At 45.2% G+C, this 26298-nt stretch overlaps 1 protein-coding gene across 2 annotated transcripts in view; it reads left to right on the top strand.

Annotated features, from left to right (window-relative positions):
* The window catches only part of EPHB1 (EPH receptor B1), a 432420-nt gene that overhangs the window by 360513 nt on the left and 45609 nt on the right, over positions 1 to 26298 (top strand). For both annotated transcript variants that reach the window (XM_045503564.1, XM_045503565.1), the window contains exons 11-12: positions 12559 to 12806; positions 20665 to 20880. In XM_045503564.1, the coding sequence (XP_045359520.1) occupies positions 12559 to 12806; positions 20665 to 20880 (464 nt within the window). The remainder of the gene's footprint in view (positions 1 to 12558; positions 12807 to 20664; positions 20881 to 26298) is intronic.

The following is a 26298-nucleotide window of genomic DNA, read 5'->3' as shown; positions in this document are numbered from 1 at the left end:
CATCTCACTGCATTGGACTAGAAATCCAGCCCAGCAGAGAACTAACTGCCTGAGCTGCTGTCAGGAGATCCTACCTAAAGACTGATCTAGAATTTTCATCTTTCCTTAATGGATCAGTAGTTGAGTCAATTTGACAATGAACTCAGCCTTATTAATGTGAATGAGTAAAATATCATCACTTTAAAAGTAATTTCTTTTACTGGCTCCTCTGCTGCCTGTTTTGAATTGTCTTAAAATATGTGTTTGCTTTGTGTCCTCTTTCCTACTTTTATTTTCTTCTACAGCATTCTTTATCTTTTCTTTGTCTTCAATTCTTGTTAGCCGTTGTTCGAGCTCTCTTCACTCATACACTGTAGTCTTCTTTTTAGTTCCTGTGTTTAGGAGTGCTTCACTCATATCAGTATTTGGAGAGTCATGGAGTTGCCTCTACCTGTAACATTTAACTCGATAAAATGTGCTTAGTCTAAGTCTTACAGACAGCCACTTTGGATATTATCTTTAGGGGGAAAGTCACTATCCTTCCGTTCACTGCCTCTCTTAATGCACTGAGGGGTCAAAAAGCCATCTGTGAAATTGGAAGTCACATTTGAAAGCTTGCCCCATTAGGCTACCATTTTCATGCTCTGGATTCCCTCTTAAAGAGCTCTACCTTCATGGCATCTCTGTGGTGGCTGCTGGGACTGTCCCTGTCAGGACACACCTTTCTTCTCTCACCAACCCCTCAGGAGTTCCAGCCGGCTGGCCATAATCTGATCCACATGAGTCTATACATATTTCCCATTGACTTTCATTAAATATGTTACTGAACCACGACTTTGACTTCTGTGCAGATAATTTTCTCTTCCTCCTTAGAAGCTGACATATTTAAGGATCATGCCTTGGAAGGCTGGATACCAGATAAATTGGATTACTCCCAGAGGCTCAGATTTCTCCAGTGAACTTGAAAGAGTGTTGGGGAGGCATGCTTACAGTCCCACACCCTGTTTGCCCACATTACTAATTGTTGTTATGTCGTGTGGTAATGGTGCTAGTGATTTTAATGTTGTTACTTATGTCATGTGCTTAGAGCAATGTGTTCTGGACTGTGTTTCACCCCAGAGGGCACACATCAGCCCCCTCCCACCTTTGTCAGAGGAAGAGTAAAGAGCCTTCTCACTTTATGACCCTGCCAGGGAGTGACAATTTGGGGTGAGCTCACCAACTGCTGGATGCCTATAAAGGGACAATCGATGGCCCTGCTCCATCCTTCACTTGCCATTTTTGTAGAGCCTGTGCTGCTGCTACCGTGTTTGTGCATCCTCCTCCGAGAAGGTCAGCCCTCTCTGTGGCTCGCGTGGGAGTGGGGAGGGATCGGTACACTTAGCGGTTTATAAGATGCCCAGCGGCACGGGGTAGAGACCTGTGCCCAGTCCGCTGCTGCCTGCTCTCTACCAGACACTCATCTCCTCCCGATCCAGAAATTCCAGAGCTAATCCCTGTGGATCTTAATCCACTATGTGTAACTCGATGCAGTTTTAACAGAAGAGACTCCTAGCTGGAATCAATCCTCACTCCCCAGTTCTTTTTCTCCTCTCTCTCCACTCTTGCTTCCCCCAAACCCTGCCTCACGGAGACTCACTTCACTTTGTGCTAAAAGAGCTGGTATGAAGGTCAAGTTAAAAAGAAAAGAATTTTGTAAGGTAATATTTATACAGTGTTATTGGCAATATTGCTCTTAGCCTCCTGGCTGATTGGGAGCACAGGGCAAAAACTGGGTTGCAAAATGGTAACAAAACATGAAAAGAAGACTCAGAAGTCATTTGTCCTTTTGCTGGTGTACTCCGTCCTTCCCTCCCTCAACAAGCTTTTACTGAATACTTCTTGCATACTGCATGTGGGATTCCGGAGATGGACAGACAGCAACCCCGCCCCCCTTCAGTGGTCTGACAGTCTTGGTGGGAGATAGGCCGATAACGTGTTCACTGTATCACGCCATCCACAACACAGGCATGTGCAAAGTGTTGGGCCACCAAGGAGTCATGGTCAGCTCCTTGTTCTGGGAGTGGGTGTGGGCATCAGGAAGGCTTCGCAAAGGAGTTAACCTTTGGCCTGAGCTTTCAAGGATGAAAACTAGTAGAAAAAGCAAATTTTTGTGACACTCATTAGAGAATGAGACGGTGACAGAAGAGGAAAATTGCATGATTTAAGAGAAATGAATATGACCTTCTAGCAGCAGGATGTTGGAGCTAGCTGGCACCAGCTCACAATTGTGTACATCTCTTTCCAGCCCCATGTTCAATGACACATGTTGGTAGGTTGACATCTGCCACGGTAGGAATTTTTACACAGTAGGAATTGGCAGATGCTACAAATGGGAGGTCTTTGTTTCTTTGCTTTCTGGAGAACTAGCAGTTGAACACTTACTGGCACACCCCAGCCTTCCAAAGTGTGCAAGGTTATTGCAAAGAGGATGCAGAGGAACCCACCTATGCCTGCTGAGTATAGAGCCAGAGGAGAAGGTCATGATTATTGCAGGAGGGATTAAGTTTAGAGTTCAAGAAGATCCTCATTCATTGAACATTGATTCTGTGCCTGGGACCATTGTGGATGCTGGAAAATACACCGATGCCTCACAATCCTTGCCCTGTAGTGGTGATTGTCCAACATACACACAGTGCCACTCCATAAGAGGAGGGTAGGCAATTGACAGCTAAGATGAGCGGCCCAGAGAATACATAGTCTTGGAGATGGGAGGCTTAATGGCAGGAGAGAATCCAAGGAAGAGAAACCTTAGGGACCCTTAAAGATATGAAAGTTTTTCATGGGCTGATACTCTATGTGGCACTTCCTGAGAACACAAAGGAGAGAAGGCTAACAGGGAGGCTTTTCCTGAGGGTAAGCATTGAGCATTGAGTCTGGAGAATCAGCCTGAGACCCAGAGATCCAGAGGCTGTGGTATGGATTTTATCCTGTAGAAAATGGTGCCGTCTTGTAGGCATCTGAGCAGGCTGGGCGACAGGAATGAGATTCTGGGGAGACAAATCTGATAGATGCTGTGTTTGGACTGGCCTGGAATGGGTGACGGGGAGGGGTAGGTGAGGCCTCGGAGGCATGGAGACTTTTATGGGGCTTTGCTTGGAAATGTGGAGTGGGTTTGAGATGGCTACTGCTGGGATGGAGGTGGTAGGGAAAGCGCTGCTCGAGGAACTAAACGGATCTCAACCAGAATGTATCCAAACATGGTGAATGGAGCTGATGGGGGAGACACAACAGGGAGGTTGTGGCCAGAAACGAGGGGCATTGAGTTAAAGCCCTTGAAGGGAGAGGAAGGCTGCCAGGCCCTGGGGGGTGTGGGGTGGCAGTTGTGCATGTGAATGAAGGCCAGTAAAGTCTAGAAACTGTGAGGCTGAAGAACTGCAGCAGCTTCCCATGTTTCTTCTCAACTTTTGAGGATGTTGGATGAAGGGATAACAAGGGGCACCTGGGTGGCTCAGCCGGTTAAGCATCCAACTCTTGGTTCTGGCTCAGGTCATCATCTTATGGTTCATGAGCTCAAGCCCACATCAGGCTCCGTGCTGACAGTGCAGAGCCTGCTTGGAATTCTCCTCCTCTCTGCCCCTTCCCTGCTCACTCTGTCTCTCAAAATAAATAAACTTTAAAAAAATTTTTTAAAGAGTTACACAAGAGTAACTGTGAGCCAGGTGTGATGGCATCCAGGAAGACCGAGCAATAATGAACTTATTAACCATTATGCAATTATCTGCCTGTCTTTCATCATCAGGCTCAAAGTTCCAATGACGACAGGGCAATCTCAGGATTTTTTTTATTCCTGCGCCTGGCCTGGTGTGGCACTCAGGTGCTCAATCAAATATTATTTGCATATGGTTCAATGAAAGTAGGTCCTTGTGGGGAGAATATAGTGGGGAGGAAAATTTGGAGAACTGGACAGAGCTTGGGAGAATGGAGAGAGCCTAGAAGGAAGTGAAGGGTCCTAAGTCACTTGGTGCTCTCGAAATGACCCAGTGGGATAATGGCTGGCCTTCCTCTTCCCCTGCAGATAATGGACATTATTGGTCTGTTTAGAGAGGGCAGAGGGCCTTCTGGTTAGGAGAATATTAGCAATTAGGAGAACTGGAGAATATTAGCAATTTGTGACCATGAATCTGACTCATAGGAACCATCTCACAGGTCAACTCCAAGGCATTGGTTAGTTCTGACCAGTTTGATCTGTAGATTGGCCCAAAACATAAAGCAGGGTTGCCATGAATAATTAGGCCCCTCAGCATGAATGTCACTCTGGGTTGCGCAGTGTGTAACCCGTATAACTGTATGCAGCAGTCCTGATCATGATTTTCAAGTGCATGAAAATGTAGGTAGAGGTGTCACTAGAGGGTGGCTTCCAGAGGAAAATATGGCAATTGTATTTTATTAATAAATCTCCTCCTCTGACTCCAGCAGCTGCCAATTCAGCATTTCCACAGATGGCTTATTGTGAGAGAGTGGCAGATTTGTGGGGAGAGAGCTGGGTGAGGAAGGCTGGGGAGGGGGATCTCTGATGTGCATAGATTGGGAATGGGGCCAGCAAGGCCCACCAGTTCTCTCTTTGAAGAAGAGGATGGGTTTCTTGGAGATATTTTGGTAGAAAGGCCACCAGCCAGCCTGATTCCCCTGGGCTCATTTGAAGTGAGGGTGGGCAGCATGAGGGTGGCCTCCTACTGGATAGGAGTCACAACAGGAAGGGTTTCCAGAAAAGCAAATCAAATAGATGTCTTGAGTAATTATAATTAAGACAGCTGGCATATATTGAACACGCACTGTGGACATACTTTATGAAAACATTGTCTCGCTTCCTCCCATAATGTGACTTAGGTTGTGTCAGTGAGTGTGCTTGTGTGTGGGCACGTGTGTGTGTTTAAACTGGTAAGGAAATCAATATTCAGAGGATAGCTCCCCAAAGGTTGCACTGCCAGCTGAGTGAATGATAGAGCAAGAATTGAAACCCAGACACGGCTGATCGAGGTCTGGTGAATGAAACCCCCACATACCTATGCTTTGGTTACTGTTCTGGAAAAGGGCAGTTAAATATGCAGTGACATTACTTCTGATGGTAAACTCTGTCTGGGAGCTTGGAGTAGGCAAGCCTCCTTGCTGGTAATGATGATACTATCCTAGAACCCAGATTGCCCATAGGGTAGGCGCCCTCCTCTTCTAGAATGATTCGGTAATCTCCCTTAAGAAGGACAAGGACGAGGACCAAGATATCTAGCATTTTCAATGATAGGTGCTTGCTTACCTAATGAAAACAGTAAGTCATCTGTAGGTAGGCAGGAGTCTAATGACTGCAAACAGCTACAAGAAAAGAGAACGTCTGCTTGCTCTCACCCTGTAGGTATTAAGTATTGTGGACACCACGGGCAACTTCCATCTCATCTGCTGGCTCCAGTAGCCTGGTAACGGGGATCTGGGGAGCTCTGCTGGAAAGGAGGAATGGGGCTGCCATCAATAAGGAATGTCTGTCCTGGGTGCAGGGTTAGGAGGTAGCAGAATGCCTGACACGCTTTTTACTATCCCTGGTTTAGCCATAACCTACTTACCTTGCACAGGCTAGTGTGATAAAGCTGGCTGGAAATCATACTTTAAAACCTAGTTTGAATTTATTCTTTAAAAGTTCCTTTTCTGGTGGAAGCTTGAATTAGTAACTAGAAGCTCTGCTTTCCTTTTTTTCCCCCAAGGCAGTTTGTGACTTCAAAATACTGCTAAAAAAGAGAGAGAGAGAGAGAGAGAGAGTGCAATTGTGTGTGTAGATTCGCACTGCACATAGCCAACAGCTACCGCCTCAAATACCTGCTGGCAGGTTGGATGTTTCATTTTCAAAAATTGAAAATTCTTTCCTTCTGATTTTATATATAATAGTTGAGGCATTTAATGCTGCTGAACTACTTTTTCTCTCTTCCTCATTTTGTCAAGGAAAGTAGGAGAGAGGAACTGGCAAGGGGCTGAAAACTTGTAGGGAATAATTTCCGTAGCTGTCTGGAGGACAATCGCAGGAAGTGGCTAAATTACCCTCAGCTGACAGCCTTGAGGGCAGTGGTTCTCAAACTTGAGCCAGGCGTCAGAATCACCTTGGAGGCATATCAACACTCCTGTCACAGGGCCCCACCTGCTCAGCTTCGGATCCACTAGATCCAGGTGGGGCTTGAGAATCTGTATTTTCTAACAAGTTCCCAGGTGAGGCTGACGCTATGAGGCAGAAACCACGCCTTGAGAACCACTGCCGGCCAAGAGCCACTGGCCCCCAAACTGGCCTGACGCTGGAGCGAGGTCCTGGCCAGAGGGAGGATTGGCTGTAGTAGAGGCTCCAAGGTCAGCCTCAAAGATGCTTGCCAAAGTCCAGTCAGACCAAGATGAGGCTGGCTGCAGTTACTGTCGGTAAAGGATCTACATAGAATCAGCCGTAACCAGTATGCGGTCATTTGCTATAAACATCTATTTTAAATATAATGTTAATGCTTGATTCGTCGAGAATACTTTTAGGTATTATGAATTTCTATCAGAAATTGAAAAATGTATGGCCGTGGTTTGAAGCTCATGTAAAAGGAAGCTCTTTGGTGCTCAGATCATGGCAAATCAAAGCATCACAGACAGCAAGTTCTGGCCCTAATTACAGGAAAGTGTCGAGAAGTGACAATGGTTTCTTGAGAATGGTGTATGAACCTGACGTCAAAGATCAAGGTGACAGGGTCTCTCAGATTATAAGCCATACAAGGCCTCAGTTTTCTGTTACTAATAATGGCAATATGCCCATCGACTCCCACTCCCCATGAGGCTGTGGCCGTGCCAGAGAGCCAGAGCCCCCACGCTTTAGCATGCTAGACTCGCCTGGGGACACTGTCTATACCCCAATACCTGGCAGCGGGACTCCCCCACTACTCCTGGCAGAAAGCCCTGCTTTGCCTTGGCTCCCACTTGTTTGCAGAAACGTGCTCCTCCTTTTTTCTTCCAGAGCCCACCCCGACGTACCACCCACCTCATGCCCCTACCCCTGGCTTGTCTTAAATCGCCACCCACATGTGTCACCCACAGTTTGTAGTTTACAAAACACTTTCTCAGAGACTCAACACCCTGTTAGGAAGCTGCAGTGGTCGACCCTTCCTTTTTATGGTTTATAAAGCCAAGATAGCTGGAGAAGTAAAGTGCCCCAAGTGGGGTGGCAGGGCTGGTGTAGACACGAGCTGCTTCTTCCACTCCCTGACGGAGTTCCCCTCCCAGCACTGGGGCCACTTAATGACAGAGTGAAACACAGCTTCCGAGAGAGAGATTGAGAGAGAGAGAGAGAGAGAGAGAGGGAGGGAGGGAGGACTGTGGATTAAGTGGCTTCCTTTGCAGTTGGTACTTTGAAAACCTCTGGGCTTGGAGAATATGAAGTCATTTCTTTGCCAGCCAGGAAAGGAGCTATTTTTACAGAATCACTGTGAGGCCACTGCTTCCCAGTGACTGCAGAGCAGATTCCTTAGAGCAGTGGCACCTCTACCGCCATAGTGACTGACTACAACGCCCGTCTCTCCCTACCCAAGGAGAGCACGTTTTTTTAACATCTACATTTTTTTAAGAGCAGTTTTAGGTTCATAGTAAAACTGACCGGAAGGTACAGAGATTTCCCATATGTCCCTTGCTCTGCACATGCACAGCATGTCGCCCATTGTCAACATCCCCTACCAGAGTGGTACATTTATGGACAAACCTACACTGACACATCACCATCACCCGAAGTCCATGGTTTACATGAGGGCCCATTCTTGGTGTCGTCATACATTCTACGGGTTTGGACAAATGTATAATGACACCTATCTACCATTGTAGTTTCAGACAGAGTGGTTTCACTATCCCAAAAATCCTCTTAGGAGAGCCCATTTTTATTTTATAATTCTAAAAAAACTATATGAAGGGCACTTGGGTGGCTCAGTTGGTTGAGCATCCGACTCCTGATTTTGGCTCTTGATCTCACGACTTGTGAGCCCCCAGCTGGGATCTGCACCGATGGCACAGAGCCTGCTTAGGATTCTCTCTTTTCCTCACTCTCTTCTCCTCCCTGCCTCTCTCTCTCACACACACACACACTCGCTCTCAAATTAAAAAAAAAAAAAGCAATTAAAAAAAAACTGTATGATGAAACCCCTACAGAGGATACAACTTAAAGCTCAAGTATTAGAAACACTGCACTTGAAAACCGGTCAGCCACAAAGATTAAGCAATGAAATAACATATGTCAGTTAAGAAAGTCATGGGAGCCACGCTGTTCTGTGTAGCTAGCACTTGCCAAAGCCACACCTTCATTGGTTTCTTCCCTCTTGTGTTCTTTCTTTCCACCCCTGTGTATAAAGCCCACGCTCTGTGGCAGGCGCTGTGCTCTAAGAAGCAGCCCATATACCAGCACTGCTTTCTGAGGGATCCAAAGGTGCAGTGATGAATCCCAGATATCCCAGGGCCTCCGGCAGCTCCCTAATCCACCTGAAATATGCTGGGGTGCTTTAGACCCATGGTGCCGCACCTGGCTGCACATCAGAGCTGCCTGGACAGCACCGTGTTCAGAAGGGCCCACACTTAGTTTAATGCTATGCTGTCACAGGCTTGAAATCCTTCATAATTTCCAAACGAGGAGTCCCACGGTCTCATTTTGCACCTCGGTCTGACCCACAAATTATTGTAGCTGATCCTGCGGGCAGCTTTTAAGTATGTTCAGGTGACTCCAGTGGGTGGCCAACTTTGGGAAACACTGGTGTGGGAGAGAAGTCCTTACCTGGGGTGTCCCTTGTGTGTTGTAGGGGACATCAGATTCACCTGGAGCCCTTCCCCAAACTCTGCACACTGATGTAGAAATTGATGGATATTCTGATTCCTAAATATTCTGACCCCACCCGATTCTAGGCAGGAAGTTCCAGCAAATGTGACATCTGTCTATGAGACAGTCCACTGTGTTTGCAATTCCCTGCATGTGAGTTGCTGTGACAGGGACTACACATGAACTGCTAGGACCTGCATAGTTGGAGCACGGTGGCCCCTCAGTTGTGACTTCATACAGCTGTGTTCCCTGTGGCACTGCTAATCGAGCACGCCTGTAGAGAGGCAGTGTGGCTCTGTAGAGAGGCCTCTCTATACCTGTAGAGAGGCCGGAAGCAGGATGGGCATGGACGGCAACCCTGGCTCTGACTCATAGCTGTGGGGTTTGGGCGTGTTTTTCTTGTGCCCCAGTTTCCCTATTAATAAAATGAGCATCATAGTACCCAGCTCATGAGGGTGCTATGAAGATTAAGTGAGATATGACCTGTAAAGAGCCTAGCACATTGCCTGGCACATAGTAGGTGGTCAGTAGACATTGGTGTCCTATCTTCCCTAAGACAAAATGTTACCATATCTGTCCCCTCAACTCCTAAACTGTCCTTTTACTAAAAGAAAATGTAACTCATTGTTATAGCAACAAGGAAGAAATGCTAACCGATATTCTTCAGTTGGCATACTTATCAAATATGCAATTTGTATTCATCTAGCTCATGGTTATTCAATATTCGCTAGGTCAAGGTGTCAGAAGGATGGTTTGTTTATGTACGTATACACAAACAGATATATTATAGATTGTACGTATATACACATATATATGCATACATGTAGACGCATGTATGCGTGTATACAAATATATACACATGCACATATAGTATACACACATATGTACATACACACACACACACATATATGACAGGACCCTGTTGTGCAGTACTTTAAAAAAAATGTTACTCAGTTCAGGGCTCCTGGGTGGCTCAGTCGGTTTAAGTGTCTGACCTCAGCTCAGGTCATGATCTCGCAGTTTGAGGGTCTGAGCCCCGCATTGGGCTCTGTGCTCACAGCTCAGAGCCTAGGGCCTGCTTTGGATTCTGTGTCTCCTTCTTTCTCTGCCCCTCCCCCAGTCACGCTCTGTCTTTCAAAAATAAACATTAAAAAAATTAAAATAAATATTTTAAAGATAAAAATTTAAAATAATGTTACTCAGTTGACCAACAAAAGTAATGCTTATTGTAACAATTCAAACATCAAAGTAACATAAAAGTAACTAAATTAAATTGCCTAGCTTTACTTCCCACTCCTACTCTACCCTTGTAGGGCAACCATTTTTAAAAATACCTGTAATTTGAAGTTTAAATACATTTTACATGGATTTTGTCCCTTGTTTTTCTTTTGCACCCATACACACACACTCCATTTGGGTTCATACCGCATTCCCATTCCGTAACTTTCTTCATTTAACAATATAATATGGACACCTTTGAAGTCCATGCATATGACCCCTCTACCGGTTTTCAGCAGCTCATGGCATCCCGCAGGATGAATACACCACTTTCCAACCATTCCCAGGTGATGGGCATACAGCGTTTCGCTGTAGAAGAGGCTACAGTAAACAATCTTTTCTAAAAATTTAAATACTGGCACTTCTACTTATTTCGGATAGAGCAGAGATAGAGTCTCCAGCAGGTTACGACCCAAGAGCAGACAAGGCAAAAGCCGAACAAGTAAGAAGCGTGCCCCCCCCCCCTTCACTGGCATGCCTACCACATCCCAGGCACTTCAGTGGGCACTACAAGCTGTGAACGTGAATGAGACTCAGTCTGACTTGAAGCAGTTTGTTCACCAAGGCAGCATTGGGTTAAATGTCAAAACCAGGGTCCCACATGATATATGTCCACAGTGAAATCATCCTAATGGTGCTTAAGCCAACCTCCACTCCAGCCCTAGATTCTAACAAGTCCCACTGACTCTGGAGTTCTGTATGAAAAGCCCTTTCGTGCAGTTTCCTTCCAATTACATTTGTAGTAGGAAACAAAAGAACTCCCAACTAAATCGCAGAGGAGATGTTAACTTCCTTTTCTAATTCGGCCAGTAGTTTATCCGCTCAGTTTGCTCCCTCGTTTTCTTCCAGAAGCTAAAGGTGAAAGAGAAAGGTTCCCCCCCCCCCGCCCCCCACAGAAAGACCCTGTGTCTCCTGTCAGGCCTTTGACACATTTCAGCGATACACTTACAAGTAGATAACTAAACAGGAAGTTACAAAACCAGGCTGTCGTAGAATAACTTTTGAAAGCACATTTAACAGGATTCAACAGATTTTTTTAAAGCAGCTATGAAATAGTGTTACCAGAATTGTTTTTACTCGGTGATTTTTACTGCACAAATGTTTAAATGCTGTGGCACCCGTGGAGATGTGCGGCTCGTGTTTGCTTGGAGAAATCACTGACTGTTTAGCTGCCACCCTTCAGCTGCAGCGCCTTCAGGACCTGCCTCAGCTTCCCTGCAGCCCCCACCAGTGACTGAGCATGGAGGGAGGCTAGAGCCCAGGCCTTCCTGGAATGGGTGCTCTTGACTGTGGAGCTCCCCAGGGGAGGGGGAAGCTGACAGGTCTGCCTCAGCCAGCTCTGCATTGCGATCTGGAGCTCTCCTTGTCCATTCCTGCTTCCTCCTTTCTTTTCATAATGTCAGGCCTGCCTTGTGATCTGGGACTCTGGCCAATCTTGTTTCCTCCCCTTCTATCCTGCACAGCATCTGCTAACTTCCCCACCTCACTTCTCAGTGTCTGCGTTCTGGGGCATCCAATCAACACAGAAGCTTCCAGGGCAATGTAGGAACATAAATGTTTTACATCTCATTCAGAGAGCCAAAGAGCATGAACATATCCCCCAGCCCCTGGATGTTCTTTCACCAGGCTCTGCTAAAAATGAATTATGATCTGCCAAAGTGAAACTGACCATTTCATTTTCATTATTCAGGTTGGACACAAAAACCAAACATGAAGAAAAACAAACTCATATATACTCTGAAATTCCACTTTATTTTTTATTTTTTTATTTTTTTAACTTTATTTATTTTTTGAGAGAGACAGGGAGACAGAGCGTGAGTGGGAAAGGGGCAGAGACAGAGGGAGACACAGAATCTGAAGCAGGCTCCAAGCTCCCAGCTGTCAGCACAGCCCCACACAGGGCTCGAACCCATATACCGTGAGATCATGACCTGAGCCGAAGTCGGACGCTTAACCAACTGAGCCACCCAGGCACCCCATGAAATTCCACTTTAGTTACCTAAACTCTTTCTAGGAACTGAGGCAAGGAACATATTTTGGTATAACTTCGGTGTTTTCTATGAACTGAGTGTGGCTAGGACATCATAGTTAAAATGAAAGGACAGGGGCGCCTGGGTGGTTCAGTCGGTTGAGCGTTCAACTTCAGCTCAGATCATGATCTCACAGCATATGGGTTCGAGCCCTGTGTGGGGCTGTGCTGACAGCTGGGAGCCTGGAGCCTGCTTCAGATTCTGTCTCCCTCTCTCTCTGCCCCTCCCCCACTCATGCTCTCTTTCTCCTTCAAAAATAAATAAACATAAAAAAAATTTTTTTAATAAAAAAATAAAATGAAAGGACGCTATTTCCATCTCTGTCACTTTAATTGCATTCCACTTGGAGCACCATTGTTCCTGATAAGCTGCCTCCCCTTGTGCTTCCACGGACTGAGAAGGAAATGAGTAATGATTGTATTCTCGTTGCAGGGGAGTTTGGAGAGGTATACAAGGGGCGTCTGAAACTTCCGGGCAAGAGGGAAATCTATGTGGCCATCAAGACGTTGAAGGCCGGGTACTCGGAGAAGCAGCGTCGGGACTTCCTGAGCGAAGCAAGCATCATGGGCCAGTTTGACCATCCCAACATCATCCGCCTGGAAGGCGTGGTCACCAAGAGTCGGCCTGTCATGATCATCACAGAGTTCATGGAGAACGGCGCTTTGGATTCTTTCCTCAGGGTAAGGGCAGCCCAGGGGTGTGGATGATGTTAGCACTGTTGGCTGCTGGGGAGAAGTGTCTGCGTGAGGATAGGCTGCCACTTAGGAATCGCCTGATGAAATGTGGGTGGGCGTTGGAGATGTTAGCAACGTTGACAGATTTGTTCCTAAAAGGATAGAACAAAGAGGAGCCTGTGAACCCCTTGGTAGGAGGATAGTGTGGAGTAGGGCCTCGATAAATACTCGTTGGATGAATACGAATGAATAGGGAGGCAGGTGAAGAATGGCCATCGGCATCTGCATGAATCACGGAGATTGAAGAGACTTCAGCTGCTACACTGCCCTGTGTGATTCACACAGACGCCAGTGGCCATCTCTGCCTTTTCTCCAGCGCGGCCACCCTCCCCGCCTGCTCCCTTCATTTGCAGCTCAGAGATAAAGCAGGCTGCCCTTTTCTGATGCCTGGGCCACCCGCCCTCTGAAGGGGCACTTCTGGGCATGCAAGGAATAGACAGTGTCACGAGCATTCACAAGTCTTTTCTGGGCTTGATGAGGAAGTATGACTTCAAGCTACAGCAGAGGTGGGGGTACCTCGAGGCCGCCGGCTGCAAGATCTGTAAGTGATCGTTGTCAGAATGTGCTCACATGGAACCACGCTGGAACCGCTTTCATTTCTATGGGACATCACAGAGTTACTCAGGGCGGGAGTGAGGGAGAACAGACATGATGCTAATGCCTGGGGAGTGGCAGCTGACTGGGCATAGGCCAGTGAGCAAGTCCTGCCTCGGACCAAAGCCTCGGCTGGGGACTGCTGGGGACCCTGAGAGCAGAGAGTATGTGGGCAGCATCACAATGGAGCTGGGCCTTCTGAGCAAGGACTTCAGGGTAATACCAACTGGCAGGCTGTACATGTCACCAAAGCTACCAAACAGTAGCTGTGGCTGCAGATTAAAGTATCATTCATACACTTGGTCTTGAAATATTCATGGGGTGAGTGCTATGGTCACGCCCCGTACTGGGTGCTGGGCCTATAGGGATGGAAGAGACATTGCTCTAATGCTATGTAACAGATCACCTAACTTCCGTGGCTTAGCACAATTTATTTTGTTCATGAGTCTGCAATCTGGACAGGGCTCGTTGGGGATATCTCTGTTCCATGTGGTATCAGCTGGGGGCACTTCAAGATCTGGGGCCTAGAATCATCCAAAGCCTCACTCACTCCTCTGTCTGACAGTTGATGTTGGGTGTCAGCTGGCATCTCTCCAGGTGGCCTGCTTGGGCTTCCTCACAGGAAGCTGGGTCCCAAGAATTAACATCCCACGAGATGAAGGCAGAAGCTAGACCGCTTTTGGAACCTAGCTTCAAGTCCCACAGCACCCTTCAACTACTATGATATGACCCCCAGGTTCAAGGGGAGGAAATGTGCCCTGCATCTTGGTGGGGAACAGCAGCATGGTGTCGTCTTATACATAAGGGATGGGAGGTCCTGTTGTGCCCACCTGAGAGACCACAACCTGCCACAGAGGTCCCTGCTCTGAGGACCTTGGTGCCCAAAGCATCCAGCAATCATCCACTTAGATTCTGCTTTTTGTTTCTGTGTGTGGCGTAAAGAAGTATTGTAAGCCAAGAAGAACTGAAATCTTCCTGGGGAAACCCGGGAAGGCTTCAAGGAGGAGAGAGAATTATCTGATTGTAGAATGAGGAACCCACAGGCACACGGGGTTGCAGGCAGGTATGATGGAACAATTGAGCAGTGTATTCAAAGTCCAGAGCCAGCATGGCCTATCTGGTAACCTTTCAGCAGCTGGTGGTGGCTCCAAAGTTCAGAAGCAGGGCTTGGGACTGCGGTGTGAAAGGGTAGCCAAGGGACCTGTCTAGAAGCTGCATTTGCACATAGTGCAGCTACCTTGGCAGGGCAAACACACACTTTTGCCTCCTCTGGGTTATTAGGCAATAGTAGCTTATTTTTGGAGGGGGAATGGGGGGGCAAATGATGGGGTGGATGTACTTTGCCTGGTACAGGCTCCTTGAGGGTATGGGTTATGCCTTTTATTTTGAAACCCCCAGTACCCAACACAGTGATCACCTGGTGAATGCTACTTGGATTAAAAAAACAAAAAAAAAAAAAACAAAAAAACATGAAAAACCATTTCTGGCGCAAAAAGGTTTGGGAGTGACAGGGGAAATGTAGTCATCCTGAGCGTCCGTGGACTCTTATTCTTGTGGCCAGATCTCTCATGTCAGAGTCAGGAAGAGACCATGCTTTCCTGGGGGCATTCATTCGTGATCAGGGATCTTCTTGTGAAGACAGCCAAATAAATGTGAATAGAAGGCCATGTTAGGAGAAAAAGGATTTTCTGGAACCAGCCTCCAGACCTTTTTAGGAGTCATTTATTTCCTACAAGTGACCTGATTGTACTTCACAGAGTCACAACATGATTTGAAGACTGTGATCAGACTTTCTCCCTGGAACATGCAGGGGAACAAGGAGATTCATTTCTCAGGAGGCTACAGAAAATCAAAACCCCCACACAGATGCTCCACACAGGGCTGTTTCCATGTGAGGCCCAGGACATGGGGGCATGGGAGACACCAGTATTTGTCACGATGATGAGGCCTGGGCGGTGGGAGAAGAGCCAGGGGCAAGAGAGGAACACAGGGAGGCAGAGGAGAAAGGATGGCAAGTAAGGGACGGCCAGAGCAGGCAGCGCAAGGAGGAGAGGGAAATGAAGCGTTTCTGACTCCTCGCATGGCATGGAGGCAGGTAATCTATAAATCTAATTTCAGCCTTACTACCAAACCCTGGAGCATAGCAACATTAATTGATGTATCTGCTGCTTGGTAAAATTGAAAAGTAGGTCATCAGTTCAGTTCTGCAGGGTCCATCTTTTGGGAAGTAGCATAATTTTAGGATCACCATTCAGAGAATAAAGGAAAAGAGTTAGTCCTCAATTTGTGCAACTGCCCCCACCCCGACACACACACACGCCAAACTGGCCATGGCCGTTTACACTGGGCATGGAGGCTTTGGGGAGTGGCTGCAGCTCCAGCTCTGGGTCAGCGTCTGGGCGGCTGTGGCCACTGGGGATCCAATGGGCACACTGGCTTCTCACAGCCCACCCACTGCTCCTCTCCCATTGCAGGACTTAGAGTCTTTCACCTTCTGAAAGGATTAGAAACACTGTTATTTTCTAACCGCACATTCAATAGGTCCAGTATTATTCATTTTTTAAATGTCTATGCCATGGATTATGTAGCATGCAAATCCATTATTTAATATATCCTTGTTGGCACTGGTGTCTCTTGCATAATCTTAGGAATGGTCCCTGAAGCCCTCCTCAATGTCCTGTGCCATAGCCAAAAAGGTCAACATGCTCTGTAAGGCCTTCTTGCCTAGCCTGACCTTGTAGTTGCTGCTGGGTCATCTACAGACAGTCATAACTGAAAGACTCTTGGAAGTTACTGAGCAATGTCAAATTCAGACATTTCTTATCAGGGAGGCTCATTCATGGGCTGGAGCCCATGACCATAACCCAGAGATCGGGAAGAGAATACCAGATTGGACATCCCGAGACCTAGGTTCTGCTTTGTGCTCCACCATGAGTCACCGGTGGCCTTGAGCAAATCTGTTAACTCAGTTTCCCAATCTATAAACTAAAGGCATTGGAATTGAATGATCTTGAAAGGTAGGGCTCTTACAGTTAAAAAAAAAAAAAAAAATCTATGATTCATTCTCTTCAAACAAATCAAATAAGGGTTTCATTTCCTGAAGTGGATTTCTCAATGAAAGTTGAAATACCTAAATCCTTCCTGCCTAATAAAAGGGCCAGCAAGTGGCTTCAGTGAATTTGCCAAAAAGCAATTTCAGCAGAAAGCACTTTATGAAAGGAAGAAAGTTTAAATCACTTCACTGTACTGTATTTTTACCATGTGATCACCGTGGAGCCTGATCCTTTCCAAAGTCAGTGAGAGAACTGGGCTTTTTCTGTCTTGTACATCTTTGTATGCTGATGTTCCTGTCTTTGGAAGTTCTTCTTGGGGAGTTAGACCAATGAACCGAACCTAAAACAGTTGAATGTGTCAGGGAATCTTAATAGGTTTGTGTCTTTAAGTTTCACCAGGATTATGAACTCAACAGGCACAATCCTGTCTTATCATGAAATGTGATTATCCTGCAGGTTCTAAAGAAAATATGTTGCCATTACAAAGTCCATATTCCATGGAAAAGACCCTGGACAGGAGTTTAAAGATTCAAATAAGAGTAGCATATTTCAGGCACACATGTCTCTACTTTCTTTTTCTATGACCATGGCAGACATCATTAATCAATCATGTCACTTTTTGCTGCAAAGCTTCTACACAGCCTTCTTCTCCACACAACATTTGAGGAAGGCGTTACCAGTTGATCACAGATGGAATGTCAGTGCAGAAGTAATTTGCTATCCTGGACTTAGATTCTTGTTATAAGTCAAAGCCACACAGAATGATTTAAGGCTGGTCACTTAAACTTTCTGGACTTCCTTTATCTTCTCTGAAAAGCAATAAACTGTTGCCTGCCTTGCACAAAGGAGGATCAAAACACATTCTATCAAGAATGACTTGCCATTCAAAAGTCAAGAAGTAGAAAAAATCATGTTAGTTAATTAATTGATCCAAACTTAAGGCCTGCATCATTAGGCCTCGGTCATCCACTGCTACCGTTGGAGTGTGGGTGTTGGGGTTTTTTTTTACTGCAGCTGCCAACCTGTAGAGCTCAGAATGCCCTGTGAGCGAGGTTCTCCTATGGCAGGGATCCTAGGATGTGTCCCTAGCATACCAGGAAGCTGCGAGGAACCTGTAGTCCTGGCCCCCGGTGTCCTCAGACTCTCTCACCAGGCTCTGGGAGAGCTGATTTGTGAGACATTATGGCTTGGCTGATAATACCAGCAGTTGTTGCTGTCTTAGTATTCACGAGCACCGAGCTAAGCCCTTTCATGTATACTGTCTCATTTAACCTCACCAAAATCCTATGAAGAATGGACGCTGTGTTCTCATTTTACAGATGTGGGAATGATGGCTCTGGAAGTTAAATGACATGCCCAAGGGCACACAGCCAGTGAGCGGCAGAGCCTGGGTCCAGGCCAGGTCTGTCTGTCTCCAAAGCCTGGACTTTTTTTTTTTTTTTAATGTTTATTCATTTAATTTTGAGAGAAAGAGAGCACAAGCAGAGGAAGGGCAAAGAGAGAGAGGGAGACACAGAATCCGAAGCAGGTTCTAGGCTCCGAGCTGTCAGCACAGAGCCCAACCTGGGACTCAAACCACAAACCGTGAGATCATGACCTGAGCTGAAGTCAGATGCTTAACCGACTGAGCCACCCAGGCTCCCCAAAAGCCTGGACTTTTAACCACTTCTTGGCCTTTGTTGACCCCAGAACCTACAAGGGTGACTGACCTAAATATTAAAACAAATCAGATGGTAAAGCTGTTCCATGAAGGCTTCAGTGATTTAAAGTAGAAACAGACCTATTGCTGTGCATTCTTCCAACATTTCTCTTCCCAGAGCTGTTTACAACCACCACCGATCCCCTCCCCAGAATCTATCTACAAGCCAGCTTCTTTTGGGAGACATTCATTTTTAACCACATTGTTGTCTACACTTACAGAGAGGAAGTAACAAACTGAATTGGAAAAATGTGACCCTTGTGACTTGCAGCTGAGATACATTTTCCAACATACAGAAGTTGCATGACAACTTTCTGGGGAGGCAGGTCCCTAGAGACCTACTTAGAGAAAATGAATGGTGTTCGCAAAAGCCTGGCTAACTTCTCGAGGAGGTGTTGATTGAAGTTCATTAGCAAAGAGGAGGATTCGTATCACTCACAGCACATCCAGCTCTCGCAGATGGGCACCATGTGCTGAACAACAGTCAGGGTTTCCAAAAAGCAGATCTGCACTTCCTTTTGGAGTTGGTTAGAAGAAAATATTGCAGGGAAAGCATTCCAGGCAGGGTGGGAGGTGGTTAAGGTTTGAGTTAGAAACAGCCTGGAGCTTGGGGTGTGTCAATCCCAGTGTATTTGGGGGTTCTCTTCTGGGAGGCATCTCAGGAAGGTGTGGAGGGAGCGTCAGTTTGCTCACTCTGATTGATCAAGGGGCGTAGCCCTAGAACACAGACCTGGGCTTGCAGTCTTGCAGAAGGAAGTCTTCAACATTCACACTATCATGGTTAGACTGTTTGATTGGTGGGGTTTTCTCTAATACACAGGGTAGTTTTTCAATGGCTGTTTTGTTTTTCCATATTTATTTTTGCATGGAAAATGCTTTTGTAGGAGTGCATGCATAGATGCTGTGTCTCACACACACTTAAGTGAGGTAGTGCATGTGACTGTGTTGTATATCACCTCACATGCAGTAGGTGCTCAGTAAATGGGAGCTGTGCATGTTTATGCATGCTGTTTCACAGGAGGGAGCTGGGGAGTGGCTGCTTTGCCCAGGGTCTGTGTCCAGCAGTAACTTAGACTAGACCCAGGGTGTTCCACCTCCTCTCACCTCTCCCCCAGTCAAAGCCTCTCAATGCCTGGGCCAAGCTCTACTTAACAGAATACTACTTATCGTCCTTCGGCGGAGCAGCTGGGGCTGGACTAGAAGAGAAAATGTGTTATTGGCAGCAAAACACAGGGTCCACTGATGTAACCAGTGTGTGCAGAAGCCAAGACCCAGGGGCTTTGGGGAAGCAGGAGGAAGGTTGATACATTCACTGAGGTCTGTCGCCAAACCTTGAAGGAGAGCATCCACCCAGGAAACAGTGAGCCCACTGGTGACTGGAGAGAGGGCAGCATTGCAGCTTGGCTCCCATTCGCTAAGAGGGTCAATGCCATACGTTATGTGTGTGTTTCTCCTGCCACTAATCCCTTTGAGGTGCATATGGCTATCCCAATGTCAAGGTTGACAGCTCTGGTAGGACCCAAGGAAGACACCTTAAGCATTTAATTCTGGAAACAGGGAGAGATGTAGTAGTCACTAATGGAGCACATGTTTATTGAGCCTTTTCTATTTAAAGTTCTTAGCACTGGGAGTACAATGGTAACCACAGAAGAGAGGGTCTTGTCTTCAGAGAGCCAAGCAGCAGAGGCAGATGGATAGGTGTTACACATACACACCTAAAACTTGTGATATGCTAAGAAGAAGAATAAGAGTATTCCTAAAAGACAAGAAGATAGTAAGAAAGTGCTAGTCATATTTGGAGGAGGGGAGTAGTTATAGAGACATTCTCTCTGAAAAAGGGACACTTAGTGGAGACCTTAAGGGCAGGTAAGTGTTGATTGTGAGGAAGAGCAGAGGGGACGGCAGGTGTAGGGGCCATAAGGAAGGAAGACCTTGGCTTGGGAAAGGACTGAGAGGTCACCAGTCACTGTGGCTGGCAGGTGAGGTGGTGGCTGATCCCCTGGGGTCCCGTGGACCATGAGGAGGAGTTTGGAGCTTTTCCCTAATGCAATGAATGGGAAGCTGTTATAGAGCTTGAAGCCAGGGAGTGGCATGGCCTGATTTATGTCTTGCAAAACTGACTGTAGCTGCTGTGTAGAGAATGGATTGGGGAGAGGCAGGTGTGGGGAGGCTGTTAACAGGTGATGGATGATGGTGACTTGGTTAGAATGGAGGCAGTAGAGATGGAGAGGTGTGGATGGCTTTGAGATGTATTTTGGAGATAGAATCAACAGGGTTGGCAAGGAGAGAGCAGAGCATTCAAGGAGAGAGATGGGGGAGGGGGGAAGGGAGAAGGACACAGTGAGCAGCGTGGCCAATCACAGACAGAGGCTGACAAGCAGCAGGGCCGTGGTCCTGTGGCTTCTGTTTAACCACTGAAGCCCATCTTGATCCCAATGCCCTTTATGTCTTGTTACAGCAAAATGATGGGCAGTTCACGGTGATCCAGCTGGTAGGGATGCTCAGGGGCATCGCCGCGGGCATGAAGTACCTGGCTGAGATGAACTACGTGCATCGGGACCTGGCTGCTAGGAACATCCTGGTCAACAGTAACCTGGTATGCAAGGTGTCTGACTTTGGCCTTTCCCGCTACCTCCAGGATGACACCTCAGACCCCACCTACACCAGCTCCTTGGTGAGTCCTTCTTGGTGTTCTCAGGTAAAAGCATGGCATGAATAAAAAATGGCTGCACATGGCTGGGCCGGGGACCCATGGCAGGGCACACTGGAAGCGACTGGCACTTGAACTTATCTCCCACTGGGGGAGGCAGGTGCTAGATGGAGAAACAATAGCAGCTGGTTGTCCTCGTTGTCCAGGTAAGCATTTGGGCATAGGCTGTAAGGAAGGGTCAGGGTGTCTACTCTGAAGCCATGGATGGTGTTCTTGACCAGTGGGAAAAGGACACTTTGGAAGAGGTGATTTGGAGGAATCCAGGCAGTTGGAGAGTAGCGTCAGAGACGTCCATCAGCAGAAGTAGGCGCCGGTGGGGCTGGGTGCTGTGTCACCAGGCAGACCCTTGGTCCCCTCCTCTTCTCCCTCTTCAGTGCTTCCAGACAGCTCTAAGTGCCGTCTACATGATGAGTACTCTCACATTGGTATTCCCACTCAGCTTCCCCCTCCACAGTCAAGGCAGCTCTCATCACCTCCGTCCAGTCATCTGGTTCTCACAGTTCTGGTCCCAACCGTTACAGGTCCAAAGCAGAGCTTTCTCCTCCATTTTCCTCCCCAATTTCTCCAGCTTAGTGGTTCCACCAATTCAACGAATGACTGAAACCTGCAAGTCACCCTTGATTTCTCTCTGCCTCACCATCCATGTCCAATCCCTTGGCAATTCCCATAGGTTCAAATAAAATCTGCCTCTTTCTTTCCATCTCTGCAGCCCCCATCCTATTCCAAAGCACCATTCTCTTTCACCTGGTCCCTTCTGGTAGCTTCCTAACTGGTCTCCCTGGTTTCTTCACTCCCAGGATATTATTATAAAAATAAAAACAATACAGAGAAGTAAGGGGGAAAAAGACAACCAAGAAACCACAATCCCCCCTGAAGCAAGAGTCAGTAAACTTTTCCTTAAAGGCCATATAATAAGTATGTTAGGCTTTGTTGGCTAAGAGGCAACATAGAGGATATTGTGTAGATAATTAGGTAACCCTTTAAAAGGATATAAATACCATTCTTAGCTCATGGGCTATAAGAATCCAGGTGACCTGACAGATTTGGTGCTCAGGCCATAGTGTACCAACCCCTGTCCTTAGGCGTCAGTTTTAATAGTTGGGCATGTCTCTTTTCACACTTTTCTCATTTCCAAAATTTGAAGATTTTTATTTTATAACAGTGGGATCATACTATGCCTATTGTTCTGCTGTGCGTGTCTCAGGGGCATTCTTCCTGCCAAGCTGCTTTTCTACAAGTTTGTGAATATTTACGCTCCACTAGGAACGTATGGTGCCCACCTTCCAACATCCTTACCAGCACTGAAGGCAATCGATCGTTACCAATTTGCCAATCCAAAGATGAAAAGCATTACTTCCTTTTGTTTTGGTCTGCCTTTTCACCTGACTGCTTTTCACCTTTCCTGTCTTCTCGCAGTTACTGGGATTCACGTTTCAGCTGCTGTTTATTACATGTACATGCCTTTACCTGTTTTTCTATTGGGTTGTATGCTGGTTTCTTAGAAATTTATAGGAAGCCTTTTTATATTAGGGGTGTTAACCCTTTGTCTCCATGTATGATACAGTTAGTTCCCCTTACCACATCTGTTGTTCTTTTGATACTGTTTATGATATCCTTTGGCTTCCAAAAGTGGTTAATATTCTTCTAGTCAAAAATATGCATCTGTTCTATGTTTTCTTGGGGTTTTTTTTGTTTGTTTACTTACTTATTTATTTAAAAAAATTTTTTAAATATGAAATTTATTTTCAAATTGGTTTCCATACAACACCCAGTGCTCATCCCAACAGGTGCCCTCCTCAATGCCCATCACCCACCTCCCCGCCCTCCCACCCCTCATCAGCCCTCAGTTTGTTCTCAGTTTTTAAGTCTCTTTGGCTCTCTCCCTCTCTAACCTCTTTTTTTTTTCTTCCCCTCCCCCATGGTCTTCTGGTAAGTTTCTCAGGATCCACATAAGAGTGAAAACATATGGTATCTGTCTTTCTCTGTATGACTTATTTCACTTAGCATAACACTCTCCAGTTCCATCCACGTTGCTACAAAGGGCCATATTTCATTCTTTCTCATTGCCACGTAGTATTCCATTGTGTATATAAACCACAATTTCTTTATCCATTCATCAGTTGGTGGACATTTAGGATCTTTCCATAATTTGGCTATTGTTGAAAGTGCTGCTATAAACCTTGGGGTATTTAAAATTTTTTTAACGTTTATTCATTTTTGAGAGGCAGAGAGAGACAGGAGCATGAGCGGGAAAGGGGAAGAGAGAGAGGGAGGCACAAAATCCGAAGCAGGCTCCAGGCTCTGAGCTGTCAGCACAGAGCCTGACGCGGGATTCGAACTCATGAACCGCAAGATCATGACCTGAGCCGAAGTCGGACGCTCAACCAACTGAGCCACCCAGGCACCCCGGTTTTTTTGGTTTATTTAAAAATCTCTCTTCACTCCAGGGTTATAAGTGTTTTTTAAAGTTTCCTGTACTATCTTATTGGGGGTTTTGCTCTATATTAAAATACTAAGCACACCTGAAATTTATTTATTTTTCCCAAGATTTCATTTTGGAAAATTTTCAAGCACACAGAGAGCTTGATAGAATTTACAGAGTCTAGCCATTACCCACCACCTAGGTTCTAGAATGAATATCTTGCTCTGTATGATTTATTATGTAACCATCCATCTGAGCTATCCCTCTGTCCATTCTTCACTCCATCCTATTCTGTTGATGCATTTCCAGATTTCATGTACCTCTTGGCCATCTGTATGTCTTTGGGAAAATGTCTAGTCAGATCCTTCACCCATTTTGTAATCAGGTTGTTTGTTGTTGATGCTGAGTTACATGATTTGTCTATTTAGATATTAACATCTTATTGGATACATTATTTGCAAATATCTTCTCCCATTCAGTAACCTGCCTTTTCATTTTGTTGATGGCGTCTTTTGATGTTCAGACGCTTTTTGGTTTGATGTGGTCCCATTAGTTTATTTCTGTTTTTGTTTCCCTTGCCTTTGAAACCAAATCCAATATAAAACATTGCTAAGATTAAGGTCAAGGAGCTTGCCACCTGTGTTCTTCTAGGAGTTCTGTGGTTTTAGGTCTGACGTTCAAGTCTTTAATCCATTTTGAGCTGATTTTTGTATATGGTATAAGATGGTGGTTCAGTTTCATTCTTTTGCATGTGGCTGTCCAACACCCTTTATTGAAGAGACTGTCGTTTCCTCATTGTGTACTCTTTGCTCCTTTGTTATAAATTAATTACCAGGTAGGCATGGGTTTATTTCTGAGTTCTCTATTCTGTTTCTGTTTTTGTTTTCTTGCTAATACCATACTGTTTTGATTACTGTAGCTTTACAGAATAGTTGGAAATCAAGGCCTATGATACCTCTTTGTTCTTTTTTCTCAAGATTTTTTAGCTATTTGAGTTTTCTTTGTGGTTCTATGTAAATTTGAGAATAATATGTTCTAGTTCTGTAAAAAATGCCATTAGAATTTTTATAAAGATTGCACTGAATCTATAGATTGCTTTGGGTGGTATGGACATTTTAACAATATTAGTTCTTCTAATCCATGAACATGGAATAGCTTTCCATTTATTTGTATCTTCTTCAGTTTCTTCATCAGTCTCATAGTTTTCAATGTACATACAGGTCTTTCACATCCATGGTTAAATTTTTTCCTAAGTATTTTATTCTTTTTGATGCAATTCTAAATGGGATTGTTTTCTTGATTTCTCTAACAGTTTGTTATTAGTGTGTTAAAATGAAACATATTTTTGTATATTAATTTTGTATCTTGCAACTTTACTGAATTCATTTATTAGTTCTAACAGTTTTTTGTTGGAGGATTTAGAGTTTTCTATATATAGGATCATGTCATCTGCAAATACAGTTTTACTTCTTCCTTTCCAATTTGGATGCCTCTTACTTCTTTTTCTTGCCTAATTCCTCTGGCTAGGCCTTCCAATACTGTGTTGAATAAAAATGGGGAGAGTGAGCATCCTGTCTTTATCCGGATCTTAGAAGGAAAGCTTTCAGCTTTTCACCATTGACTATGATATTAACCATTGCTTGTCATATGAGGCTTTTATTATGGTGAGATATGTTCCCTCTATACCCACTTCCTTGAGAGTTTTCATCATAAATGAATGAATTGTATCAAATGCTTTTTCTGTGTCTACTGAGATGATCGTATGATTTTTATCTCTCATTTTGTTAATGCTGTGTGTGATGTTGATTGACTTGTGGATGTTGAACCATCCTTGCATCTCTGGAATAAATCCCACTTGACCATAGTGTATGATCCTTTCAATGTACCATTGAATTTGGTTTGCTAATGTTTTATTGAGGATTTTTGTATCAAAATTCATCAGGAATATTGACTTGTAATTGTCTTTTTTTATATTGTCTTTGTCTGGTTTTGGTATAAGGTTAATTCCAGCCTCATAAAATGAGTTTAGAAGTGTTTCCTGAAGTTTTTTCGAAAGAGTTTGAGAAGTATAGGTATTACATATTCTTTGAATGTTTGGTAGAACTCACCAGTGAAACTGTCTGGTCCTACCCTTATATTTGTTGGGAAGTTTTTGATTACTGATACAATCTCCTTACTAGTAATCGGTCTATTCACCATGATTCAGTCTCAGAAGACAGTAAAATGTTTATTTATTTCTTCTAGGTTGTCCACTTTGTTGGCATATAATTATTCATAACACTTGCTTAAGACTTTTGGTTTTCTGAGGTGTCAGTTATAACTTCGCCTCCTCTTTTGTTTCTGATTTCATTTATTTGAGTCCTTTCCCTGTTTTTCGTGCTGAGTCTAGCTAAAGATGTCTCAATTGTGTTTATCCTTTTGAAGAACCAGCTCTTAGTTTCATTGATATTTTCTCTTGTCTTTTTAATCTCTCTCTCATTTATTTATGCTCTGGTATTTATTATTTCCTTCCTTCTACTAGCTCTGGGCTTCACCTGTTCTTCTTTTTCTGTTCCCTTTAAGTGTAATGTTAAATTGTTATTTGAGATTTCTCTGGTTCCTTAAGTGAGGCCTGCAGTGCTATGAACTTCCCTCTTAGAACCACTTTTGCTTCATCCCAGAGATTTTGGTAAGAAATGATTCTTAAGTGTACATGTATAGAGTTTGAACAAATCCATACACCTGTGTATCCCAAACTCCTGTCAAGATACAGAACGTGGCCATCACACTGGGAAGTGCCCTCATACCCCTCCCCAATCAGTTGTCACCCCTACCCCACACCCAGGGGCAACCACTGTTCTGATTATTTTTTCAACCATAGATTTGTTGTGCCTGTTCTAGAACTTCACATGATTGGAATTACAGTCTATGCTCTTTGTGTCTGTGAGATTCATTCATGCTGTTGTGTGCAGCAATACTTT

The sequence above is a fragment of the Leopardus geoffroyi genome, chromosome C2 (genome assembly GCF_018350155.1).
Source record: "Leopardus geoffroyi isolate Oge1 chromosome C2, O.geoffroyi_Oge1_pat1.0, whole genome shotgun sequence".
NCBI lineage: Eukaryota > Metazoa > Chordata > Mammalia > Carnivora > Felidae > Leopardus > Leopardus geoffroyi.
The sequence above is the reverse complement of the archived record's forward strand: the minus strand, read 5'-3'. Positions and strand labels throughout refer to the sequence as shown.